The following is a 13,400-nucleotide window of genomic DNA, read 5'->3' on the forward strand; positions in this document are numbered from 1 at the left end:
TCACTTCAAGATAGAATGATATAATTATTGATTTTCATTATTTACAACTGTTTATTTAACAACAAACAAAAGGTTTTTTCTTGAGTTATGATTTTTTATAGAAAATATACGATTTTGTGGTACATACTACAATATTCTTATATTGTTTAACTAAATGGAACATATGTATGTAATATATCAGCAAAAAGTACAGCCGTGATCATTTTTTGTGTATCAAATAGATATTAGAACACACTTTCCACCATACAGTTTCGATTATAAAAAGCGGGAAAATGTGATTTTGTATCTCGAAACTGTATGGTGGAAAGTGTGTTCTAATATCTATTTGATACACAAAAAATGATCACGGCTGTATTTTTTGCTGATGTATTACATACATATGTTCCATTTAGTTAAACAATATAAGAATATTGTAGTATGTACCACAAAAACGTATATTTTCTATAAAAAATCATAACTCAGAAAAAAAAAATCTTCGCTATTAGAGATTTGGGTTGATTGTAGTTCAAAGTGTCTCTTTCCCGGTAAAAAAGTTTGAGAGAAAAAAAAATACACTTTTTGAGAAATTAAATTTAAAAAAAAATTTGCACTTTTTGTTTATTGTTAAGTAAAAAATTTTAAATAATGAAAATCAATAATTGGGCACGTTCAGAAGGCGCAACAGCTCAGTAACTGTTGCGATTGCACCTTCTGAACGCGTTGTTTTGTACTTCTGATCAACTGAACAGTTGCGTGTTAGATGATCGTAATATTTTTCTGATCATTTGAGACAACGTGTTGTGTGTTTTGAATTTGACAGCTAATGTATCAAGCCGTTCAGAAGACGCATTACGATCATTGATTTTTTTAGCAACGGTTGCGCTCAACTTCTGCACCTTCTGAACCTACCCATTATATCATTATATCTTGAAGTGACTAGAATTACTGACAGTTGAGTAAAAACATTGTTGGAATCTATTAAATTTTGACAAAGTTATGGGCATTTAAAAAAAAAAAATCTCACTGTCAATTCGAATAATCGATTTTTGTCTGAAAAACAAAATCGCGTTTAATTCGGCCGAAAAATGTTTCCGAGCCAAAAGGAAAAATACGTGTCTCATTATTTGGACCAACAAACAATGTATTTGAGTTTGGTCGAAATTAAAAATCATGCTCGTACCTGACCGGTTGTCTGGAAATGGAAAGCATCTGCAGCAATTTCAATCAGATACCGTAATGGTTATAATTTCTTTTATAAATGTTATTATTTAATCGTAAAATTCGATAAAGGATATGTAGAAAGATACTAATATGAAGTATCCACCGCAACTTAGGTATATATTGTGCTCAACACTCTTCCCAATAATACTTTTAAGTCCAACTCCCTCATAAAAGTCAGATAAGCCTCCGGGTGTAGGGGAAATTTTCATAAAAAACTACGGTAACAGGAGCGAATGCGCTAATTTATTGTTTCGGTGGAGCATACATAAATTAAAATTTTTTAGAGTATTTCTGTTGTACAATATTTATACATAGCGCTTACGGGCATTATTAACATTAAATTTGAAAAATTACATTCTGTATCTGCTTCGAAAAATTGCTCATTTATAGATTTACGTGAATACCCCTAATGATTTCTTAATACTATGTATTATAGCTGCCTTTGCACAGATCAATTTTCTAATCGATTTTTGCCGTTCAACCAAAATCGACACATGTAAATGACAATTTAATCGTAAATGTAAGTGGTTTGGCTAATCGATTTTCTATTCGACAGAAAACGACCCGTGTAAATCCAGCTTAAAATGCCTGAAAAAGCTAGACTTTTTTATAGCAAATAAGGCCACTATTGAAAATGACAATCAAGTCATACACGCACATTAATAGCAAAACGAAAAATTAAATATTTAGGTGGTTCACAAGGGGTCGTAAGTGTCGTATTGTCTTATGTCGTAAAGTTTTTAACGGCTAAATAAATGTATAGAACAATACGTACGTACTTTAATTTTTATAACATACAACAATACGACAGTATAAAACATCTTGTGAACTTAATTGAATAAAAAAATTTAAGCTATACAATTTTCAACCAATTAACAAGTTAACTAAGCTACAGCACAAAATAATTTTTTTTTTAAATGTACAAGCAGTGTGTATGTGTTACGAGTAATTAGAAAACGATAGTGGCGACACCTACAAGTTTTTGAGCTTTTTCAATTTTCTTTTGTAACTCCTTTTCGCGATTTTGCTCAGCGGTGTACAATTTATTTTCAATAATGCGGGTCTTCTCCTCGAGTTTTTGTGTTTCCAATTGGTCGATATGATTTTTTTTGTTTGTGTTCTATAATGAATACATATAAATGCAGTCAGTCAGTTAGTTAATCCAGAAATGCAACAAGACATGTTATTAATTTAATGCTTTCCAATTTAACTAAAAAAAAATTGGTTAGTAGGAGTATTGCAACGAAAAAAATGGAAAGGGCGGAAAGAGTTAGTTGCAAATAGAATAGTTTGTTTATAGCGTAAATCACATAAGCTAATATATCTTTTGTTGTTTGTTGTTATTGGCATCAATCAGAATTGCATGGTTTTCGGAAAAAGTTTAGTATGTGGAGGGAGTCATTCAAGTTCAGAGCAACATGCCAGTGCTTTGAGCTCAAAGTGCAATTTCAGTTTATTAGGGTGATGTTGTTATAATAAATACTATGTACAAATGTATGTATGTAACGTGAACTAACCGCATACAAAATTAAAATTGTATTTTCTAAACGCTATTTATATCAATGCTAAATATACAAACAATTCTGTACATTATGTAGTGTATAGTGAACCACAAAAGGTAGTTATTTTTTTCTTCGAATTTATTATGGATTATGAATGGTGGTAGGTGCGATAGTGCGATGAGTGAATGTTAGTACAAAAATGAGTTGTCAGATGTTTAAAAGAGGAAAAATTACAAAAATATATTCTTACATGCTCCTTGAGGCGCTCCAACATCTTTTTAATGTTCTCATCTCGCAAAGTCTGAGCTGTCTTCAATTTCTCCTCTATGGCCACTTTCTCAATCGATTTTTGTTGTTCCAACTGTTCACGTGTCTTCTCGACTTCTTGTGAGTGAATCTGCATAATTATAGAATATTTCGTTATATTGAAATATAACCCCAAATGGCTTTTTTTGCTCACCTTCAATTTCTCTTTCATGTCGCTAATAATGGCCTCGCGCTTTTCAACATGCTGCTCGATTTTAGTCTCCAACTTTTCCTTGGTCTGATTAATAAACTCATTGGTAATTTCATCCTTTTTGCGTGTGGCTTCTTCAATTTTCGATAGTTTATAGGATAAATCGGCCATTTTCTTTTGCTCCAAAGACTGTTAATAATAAAAGTCATAGTAATTTTAAGTTTTTTTTTGTTTTTTTTACAAATATGTCACTTACAATGCGTCGTTCCTCGGCAGCTTTCAGCTTTTGTTCGATTTCCTCGGCTGAGACATTTTTGCCAGGTGTCACTGGCCGTTTGGGCACCACGACATTAGGTGCTGGTTCGGCTAAAATTACTTCATAGCTGAGGCCACCACGCGATTTCTCCTGGCAACGAATTTCAGTGGCTATAAAGAAAATAAAAATACAGGAGGTTATTATAAAAATCTTTTGTAAAAAGAGCACTTAATACATAGTAGACATATTGTCTGGGCTGCAACAACTTCCAAAATTTCAAAACATTTACTAAACTATAAAGGTCTGAAAAAATATTTACTACTCCCGTTAATGAAATCATTAAAATTTTTCATATTTTTGCCGAATTCGCACCACTAGAATAGCTGCTTTAATTCGCCTCGGTACACATATGTCAAAACTCCTTATGAGTGCGAAGAATAGCTAAAAAATTTGACATTTGTGTACCGAGAGCAAAAACAAAATACATGTAAGCTTTTGTTTTTGTACCACCGCTACCACCTTATATGAATTCGCCGTGGGCTATACACTTTTTTGTTAGTACAATTCTGGTCATTTCTAATGTGACTGCTCTATCTATAGCTTTTCTACGACAGTCGGCGGGTTAGCGTTTTCCTTACGATCCGAATTAGACATACATACATATGTATGTATTCACTCAAAGATCTCTACTTCAATAACATTTGCCCATAAATTTAAGCGAATAGTTTAAGATGTTATACAGCAACAATAAATAACAACAAATCTTGATCAATCACGATGGTCGGTTAAATGTTGCAAGATCGACCCGGGATACCCGGCCAAGAACAATTCATTCAGCTTAGACTTAAGTTTTTACTTTTAATACAGACTTTCCGGTTGTAAACTCTGAAGGGCTAAGAGTACTGATCCGATGGCTATGAGTTAAGGTTACAACCAGGTTGAGGGGCGCTATAAAACCCTGATCCCGCAGCGCCCATAGACCTGGTTGCAAGTTTAAGTACCAGCTTAGATATGAAGGACTCTGCGCGCTTGAAGATTTAGGTTCGGCCCCATTCGTTTATTGCACAAAATCTTGATGGTTAGATAACATAGATTAAAAAAATATATGTATGTATATGTTTAAAAAGTTAGATATGACACTAAAAAATTTAAATATATTTTTTATATATTTGTGTACATTAGGGCGGAGTAATAGTAAAAAGTGTATAGCTAATTCGAGTTCTACGTTCGATTCTAAGCAAAAATGGTGAACAAAGTATATACCAAAAATTACGTGTGACCTCCCGAATTTTTAAGGAAAAATCAGTGCACATATTATAATTTTTTCGAACGAAATTATTTTTTCATTTAAAAAAGTTTGTGTTTTCTTCATATTTAAGAAACTACATACTTCACAAAATCGAGTAAATAGAAAATTATGTATGTCAGTTTTTGGTCCAATGAAAAATAAATTTCGACCAAAAAAAGTTACAATATACATACTGCTTTTTCTCTTGTAAATTGGGAGGGTCAAACGTAATTTTTGGTATATAGTTTGTTCGCCACATTTATTTAGAATTAATCGTAGAATTTGAATTAGCTATTTACTTTCTTCGAAAGTTTTCCTCCGAACAAATTACTTTGCCCTAATGTACATACAGTGTTGTATAAACTTAAGTTCCCAAGTCATACAGTTGTAATTAACCTTTAAAAAATGTTAGAAACCATTCAAAAAAAAAAATACAGTCAGCAACCCACTTTTTGTGGCGTCTTTTAAAATAAATGCGTTGAAAATAGTTCATTTCATGCCACAAGCTATTTTCATTTTTTATTTTTTTTTATTTACTTTACACTTTGAGTGTTTCTTTTTCACATTTTATGATATACAGTAGTGGCCAAAACTAAGGGACACACCTTTTTGTCATTTTGCCCATTTATTTTTCTTATCTATTTGCTTACAAAAATTTAGTTTATAGTACAACGAAAACCTAAAGTTTATATAATTAAAAAAAAAAGCCCCCAAATTTCAAAAAATTGTCATCAAAATTACAAACTCTTTTAGTCAGAAGTACATATGTAGCTCGTAAATCTTTTTGATTTTTGAAAATCTTCTTAGCTGGCTGTATTGTTCATTTTCTAACATATAAAACAACGATTTTCGAACATACTCTGTATGGAAGAAAATTCTTAACCCCGTAAAAAAAAACATTAGAAATTTTGAATAAAAAGCTTGAAATTTTGATGATCATTTTTTTAAATTTGGCGAATTTATATTAATCTTGTAAAAGATTTCGAAAAACTATATTTTTGTATAAAAAAAGTAAATTAAAAATAAATGGTCGAAACTTGTAAAGCCGTGTCCCCAATTATGTGGCCACCACTGTGCTTACATATGAACTACATACACATCGCTAGCTTAGATTGGAAAGTTGCTAAGTCGACTTTTTATAAAAGCTTGCATTTTGATACAGCAAGTAAGGAAAATTAAAAATACATCGTTTCCAAAGAGAGCGACCTGTTTTATTCCACCCCATTCCTATGCAGTGAAATGAAAATTTACTAAGTCCCAAAATACACAGAAAATCCGATTCGTTCAAAAGAATACAAATTTGTAGAGATTTGTATGGAGTTAGTTTTTTTTGCTTTGAAATGTTTCTAATGAAAGTTTTGCAAAATATTTGAAGAAAATGAATTTGGGAAGTTTTTTCTTCTCCTGCAAAATTAAAAAAAAAAAAACTGGACTTAGCATGTTTTCACTTTAATGTGAATCAAAGTTTAAAAACTGTGTCCTTCTTTAGTTTACTAGGGCATATATGTACATATTTCATTGTAATGGTTTGCATCACCTAAAATGTATGCGATATTAAAATGGTATAGCAGGTGTGAAAAGCGTTCCTACTTTATTATTTTTGTGCACTTTCACTAAATTTGTAATGATGGCATGAATACACATACATACATAAATATATACATACATGTGTATATCTCCACTTTTAAAGCGCCAAATAATCATATTTTTCTAAAGGTTGCTGTGAAATGTCGCCATTTAACTTTGACTAAAAAAACTAATAATCTCAATCTATGTATGTTAGATTTCAATTTAATCCGCTTAAAAACTAATACTAAGAAGAGGGCAATGAAAAGGCAAAATTTTTTTGTAGAAAAGAAAACGCCATAAGAATTATGTTATTGCTCCTGCTTTATTTTACTTGTTAAATTTTAAGGTTTTTAAGATCTTTATATACTTTAATCGAAAGCTCTTCTCCATCACTTCTCTTTTAATGCAACGCACACCATCTGCCGAGCGATTTTCATGCTTAATGCAGCATAAAACACATTGAAGATATATCATTGTTGTGCAGGTGTAAATACCAGTCGCAACCGCACTCTAGCAAACCACGTTTCACATTCAACATACGTATGTACATACATACGGATGTACATATGTATGTAAATGCAAAAAATAAAGGATTGCACGCCAAAGCTATCCTGCATCCCTGATGCGAATGTTGGAAGTTCTTGCACCAACCCATCATTCGATCTAGAATTTCTGGGGTTACTGGGATCATTTAAAATATATAAATGAAGAGAAAAAAATATCATCCACCAAACCATACGGCAGGCAATGGCAAATCTCCACCGATTTTCCTACAGGCACGCGCGTATTCATACATACAAATTATTCAAAAAAAAAAATGCACATACAGAAAGCTAGCCTTTGTGGCGTTACGCGGCCAGTCGAGCGTGTATAAATGCTTTACAACTTTGCGGCAGTTTTGGAAGGAGAAAGGAAATACCAACAGCTTAATAGAATCCTGAAAATGAGTATGCCATTATTTTAACCTTGGCCATGCCAAAAATGGTTGAATGCTCTCATAGGTATGTGAAGTTTGTGGAAAGCAACTTTACGGAAAATTCTACAGTGTAAAGGCTTGTATTGAAATTGGAAATTTTTTGAATAGGATCAGAAATTTTACACTTGGTTTTGGATTTTTAAATTTCTAGTTTTAGCCCTTTCCAGGGTATGACTTGGGCATCTTAGATGAAATCGCCAGGATTTATTGCTTGATATCCCAATTTCAGTCTATTCCGATATATTAAAAAGAATTTCATGACTCCTTCCAAAGTAACAATAATCAGTGGAAACGAATAGGTAGGTCTAGGGGATATTCATAGGTATTTTTTCACAAAAACAAATTTTGATTATTGCCTTCTTTTCCTTGCAAATTCTGTACTACTACTAGTTTACGGACAATTAAACCACTCTCGCATGCCTTTGAGATAGTAGTCCCAGACCAACAGTGACTAATTGAATTTACCAAGTGATTAACAGAATTATTTATTAAAAATTCTATTGTTGGACGCCAACACAAAAAATTGACAGTCACCAAGGGTATAATATAGATTCTTTCGGCTTCCACCACCACAATCAACCTAACCGCTAACAGTCTACAAGGCAACACATATACATACATACATATGCATGTAACTAAAAAATGTTCACACTTTGGCTATGGGATTATGACATATAAAATACCTTTGGTCATCCGGCAGGTCAGGAATGCACATACAAACCTACATATATCCTTCAAACAATGTACGGATATTGTGTCAAATGAAAGAGAAGAATTGTTGTTGTAATACGTTAAAAAACGAGCTGGCTCACGAAAGAAGCCAAACGAGTTTTCGAAATGCCAGCGATAAACTGTCATAGCCAAACACAAAATCAAAAAGGCCATATTCTTCATACGAGCACGCACATAAAAAATGCCGGAAGAACTGAACTTGAAACTAATAATGGCAAGAAAATCAGGTAGCTTAATATATGTATAGACGCAAACATGCCAAAAGCCTTAGGAATTGGAACGCGCATTTAAGGATGTGGGCGCAAATGAAGTGGAAAATTATTTGTCGAGCGGAAACAAAAAGTGGCAACCAGCAGCAGCGTTGAATGCCATGAGGGAGATTGAAATTTTTGTAAGGTCATGCGGTTTTCGCTAAAAAAAAAAGGTGCTCCTTTCTTGTGTGCTTGACACCTTGTTTTGTGGCTTTTGGGCTCTGAGGCAGGTTAGTCATTTTTTACATTTGTATGTGCCCTGACGGTCACGCATAACTTACCGCCACTACTTTCCTTTATCAGGTAGAATTTTGTAAATTAATAGTTCATACTTTAACAAAAACTATGTACACTGCAGAGCAAAACTAATTTTTTGTTAAATATTTGCAAGGTTATAAGTTAAAATTTGTTTGTTTTTATAAAAGTATGGTCCACGCCTTACACAAAATAATATAAATCAGACTTGCAATTTTTATAGAGATTCGAAAAAAACGAATTTTCAACCTTTTCCTGGTATGCAGTTTTATAGCCCATACAACTTTAGTCCGATGAAGTGCAGGGTGATGTCTAAAAATTCAGAATAAAAAGTTGAAATGTTTGATGAAAATACATTTTTCTTAGCTATGTATATAAACTGAAACTCATTTATACGGTTTTGGTTTAAGCATATTTTAATATTTTAATAAAAAATAACAAACAATTTTAACTTTAAAAAACCTTGCAATGTTTAACAGTTTAACAGTTTTGCGCTATAGTGTACCTACGTACGTATATAAATCAAAGTTTCAAACTTTGTACAAAATTAAAAAAAAAAAAATCATCCATTTTAACTAAAATTTCGAGCGCGCAGTTTTAAAACCAATTTAAATTTAGTAATGTGGAAATAGCTTAAAATTCGGGTTTATTTTTTGAGTTTGTTTGTACGATGTTGCGCATCTTGCCCATATAAAAAGCATGCGGTATGAAAAACGCCAAACAAAAAAATTTCAAAAATCAAGGAGAATTTTGGGCCTTGAACTTTCACAGTATTATACCAAAATAAAATGGGCTATAAATAAAAGCTACGCAACCGAAATTTTCTTAAAAAAATTTTATTGAAATGTTTGAACTACATACTATGTATGTATAAAAAAACGATTTCTTTTATCAATATACATATTAGTGGTGCTAACTTATGCGTAATGTACATATGTATTTATACATTGCATAGAAATATTATATACAAACATACATTGCACACTTATTTTGACTGCTGTGTGTGAAATACGATTTACTTGGCGTCTGGCAAATTATATTTGAATCTCTTAATGCTTGTCCAGGCAACATCAATAATTCTCGTGAAGTAAAGCAAAAACCCAAGTTTGGCTTCTTTTGTTGTGAATCCTGCAGGCAGCATCCCATCACTAAACAAATAAGTATACAAGTGCGTTGTATGCACATACATACATATGTATGTAAATAAATATGGGGTTTTTCGCTTTTGTGCCACTCCTAACATAATTTGCTTCTATTATTTGCTGTCAATCAATTTGCCATGGCCTCTTTTGAGTGTTTCGACAGTATTGATAAATAAAATTGATGATTTGCCAAAATGTCGATAAATTATTCGCATACCCTCAGCATGTACATATTTACGCTATCGGGTTGACCAGTTCGTTGATGATACGACATTTTCAATTTGCTTTTGGTCGGACAAAAAGATAAAGGTTGAACTTTGATTTCTTTAACATGACAAATTAATAGGTTCATTAGATGTTGAAGACTGCTTGAATCCTTTAAAATGAATAAAAGTCTTCACCGCACTTTCTCCTTAATCGTTAAAAATGATGCCCATCTTCACATGAGGGTATGTATCCCATCACAAAGCCTTCAACATTAGTACACTCATAGGTTTGCCATTTCCTGCCGAGGGGAAAGCTGACATGCAATTTTCCAGTTTTTATATTGCTTTGTCCGATTTTTGGTTTGGGTATAAACACAAACGGTTTCATCATTTTCATCATCAATATTTTTTGTTAATTTTTTGAATTTGTTTTGTTTTCAGTCGAATGAATTCCCACCATTTTAATTTGCCTGCATTACACCTGTTCCTCTGAATCGAATCCCATTTTCACAGCTTTCCTGGAAATTAGGAAAAGTACATCTTGCTCGCGGCAAATTACCGGTCATTTACATCCTTTTCAACTATTCTTTCATTTGGATTTCATGTTCACATCTACTCATTTTATGTGTTTATAAACACATACATTATGTACATATGCACTAGGGAGGACCAAAATAAGTAAAGTCGGATTATGATTGAAAAAATAATTGGGTATCATTATTGGGAATCTTCTGAAGAGAAACAGAGTTCTCCGGTCGAAAAATATTGATTTTCATGAATTCCATACCGTTTCTACGAAAAGTTGCTTTTTCCCCATATAAAATGCTTGGAAAACTTTGAACGCTTGAGCGACCTCTAAATATAAAATAGGGTTATACTTTTTTCGGTATAGAACAATCCTAAGGGGTGAGAGCATAAAAATTTCGCATTTACTTTTTGTTTTTGCATGCATTTTTGGACCACCCGAATATGCACTCAGTTGCGCTGATTGCTCCGAGTACTCACTCAAGCGCTAGTGGCACATTGTATCCTTCCTTAACGGTTGATACTAAGTGCGGTCGGCGGGTCACAATGAAACTTTCGTAAATATTTACTTAAGCTAGAAATGCGCATTTAACACTACTCGCAATTTACTTAAGTGGCTTTTAGTCATCATCATCATCGCGGCTATCCAATCCCATTTTACGTTGGTGTTTCGCACGAGCACTCATACCTGTAAAATGGCGAATACTTACAGCGCAGCATCCATTGGCCTACAATCTGCCTTCTTCTCGACGTTACAGCATAACGCTGGGTTCACACGCGCCTCCATACTACGAACACTACTATGTAAAGTGCCTTTTCCTGTACTTTATTGCCTGTAATAAGCCAGCTTCTTCAGCATAATTTGTATTGCCCCATTTCCTTTTTACTCACTACTTACCATTCAACATGTTGTTGCAACAGGCTTAGTTTATCCTAAACAATTTAGCAATGAGATGCTTTTAATTCTCTCTACTTCATATTCCGCTCTTCACCTTAATTCCACTTCACAGGCTTGAGTTACGTGCAGGGCTTTGGAGCGGAGCGGAGCCAAGGAGAAGGGAGCAAAGAATTTTAGCTGAAGCGGAGCTGGAGCAAGGAGCTAAACAAATTAATTTGCTTCTTAGTTCCTTAAAAAAAAATTTAAATATTTTGTTTTTGGTGTTCTTCAACGCCACAAAAACTAATTGAGTAGCTCCACTGGTTTCGAGAAATTCGCAAAAATGTGCTAAGCTAGCTGAAAAACAAATTTTTGCAAATTTCTCGGAAGCCAATGGAGCTACTAAATTGGGTTTTGTGGCGTTGAAGATCACCTAAAAGACACCTGAATCCTGCATATTTGTATTTCGGAAATTAAAAACAAAAATTTAAAGTTTGTTCAGCTAGGTCAATAGCGCTAAGCTAGCTGAAAAACACATTTTTGCGAATTTAACGGAAACCAATGGAGCTACTAAATTAGGTTTTGTGGCGTTGAAGAGCACCTAAAAGACACCTAATTCCTGCATATGTATTTCGGAAAAACATAGTTGACCGCGAAAATAAGTTTACGCGCCTTACTTGGCCGACAACTATGTTCACACTCTTCATTCGCTGTAGTGGTCAACTTTTGAGCTCGCGCCTTTATTGGTGTCTAGTGACAATTTGTTCTATTATTTATGTGCCGCTCATCAAGTTGCTCAACTGCACTGATCTAAGATTTGCTAAACGCTATCTGTGTGCGCGAAGTCGTCTACCTTTTCTAACTGAACCGAAAATGTATATAGAATACCTAAACTTTATTTGCAAGCGTTGTTGCAGTCAAACTACAAAATTAACTAATGGTACAAGCATATTACATACAAAACCACATAAAACAAAAGCTTGTGTAATATTTGTGTTTGTTTACTAGATTGTGTGCCAGAGCTTTTGGTGCCACCTACAAGAAATATATGTATGTACATTCAAATTTCTTGCAGCATTAACGATTTGTGACATTTGCCACAAGCCACATGTCGGACATCGAATGCAGGTGTCAACCGATGTACCAAAAGTCATTGAGCTATGGCATACTAGCTTGTATTACAAGAACTCAGCCACGCATATGAAAATGGTGTATGCACATTAGGGTGATCCACAAAAAATATTACGCTTTCACCCCTTAAGATGTTTCTCAATGGAAAAAAGAATACTCGTATTTTTTTTTTAGAACAGCCTCAAAGCCTATGAAGTTTTCCATGTATTTTGTATGGGGAAATACACTTTTTCGTAGAAATGGTATATATGTAATTCTTGAAAATCAATATTTTTCTATCGGAAAACTCTGTTTCTCTTCAGGAGACTTCCAATTTTAATTTTTTTTTAACAAAAAAATATGGGTATTCGGGTTTTTCCCATTTAAAAAAGCTAGACCTAGGGGTGAGAGCTTTAAATTTTTAACTCCCCCTCATGTATTTTTGGACCGCCCAAATGCACATAACATGCATCGATTGTTAACGTTCTCTACACACAGAGAAAGACTTCATTAGGTGACGTTTATGAACTAATATTTTAATAATGAATAGCTGTGAGTCCTATATGGGGCGTTCCATACCAAAATGGATGGGGGGGTTCACACTTCATGTGTTTGATTTGTTTAAATTTTTTTGGTTGATTGATAAACATAAATAATAAATAAATATGAAATTTGAGCTTTATTAATATATTTTTAAAAACTTAACAGCACAAAAACAAAAACAAATCGATTTAATAGTTTTCCAAATATCTCGAGAACGGGGCGAGGAAAAAAATTGGAAAAAAGTCACTCATACACACATCACATCAAAATTCTCTATGAAATGAAATACATATTTAATTATTTTTTTTCTTGAAAAATTTTTCACATAAAAATTTTTTGGTAAACAAATTAGTTTTTGAAAATATGCCATCTCAAAAACAAATTAAAAAAAATCACAATGGTAGCTCTGAGTATTGCGCAATATTTAAGTATAGTATTACGGGGTGCACTCTACAATAATTTTAGTTATGCATTTTTTACACCAAAGTTGAGTAAAAAGAGTACATTACAA

At 33.1% G+C, this 13,400-nt stretch overlaps 1 protein-coding gene across 5 annotated transcripts in view; it reads right to left on the bottom strand.

Moving 5' to 3' along the window:
- LOC118735930 (stathmin) overlaps nt 1–13,400 on the bottom strand; it is a 220,481-nt gene that overhangs the window by 3,394 nt on the left and 203,687 nt on the right. For 4 of the 5 annotated variants that reach the window (XM_036465968.1, XM_036465966.1, XM_036465967.1 and 1 more), the window contains 4 exons: nt 3,416–3,585; nt 3,163–3,348; nt 2,953–3,099; nt 2,177–2,320 (listed from right to left, as the gene is read on the bottom strand). In XM_036465968.1, coding sequence (XP_036321861.1) covers nt 2,177–2,320; nt 2,953–3,099; nt 3,163–3,348; nt 3,416–3,585 — 647 coding nt within the window. The remainder of the gene's footprint in view (nt 1–2,176; nt 2,321–2,952; nt 3,100–3,162; nt 3,349–3,415; nt 3,586–13,400) is intronic. The other variant, XM_036465970.1, reaches the window with a different exon arrangement.

Source organism: Rhagoletis pomonella, unplaced genomic scaffold (genome assembly GCF_013731165.1).
Source record: "Rhagoletis pomonella isolate Grant_MI unplaced genomic scaffold, Rhpom_1.0 Rhpom_scaffold_00003, whole genome shotgun sequence".
In the NCBI taxonomy this organism is placed as follows: Eukaryota; Metazoa; Arthropoda; class Insecta; order Diptera; family Tephritidae; genus Rhagoletis; species Rhagoletis pomonella.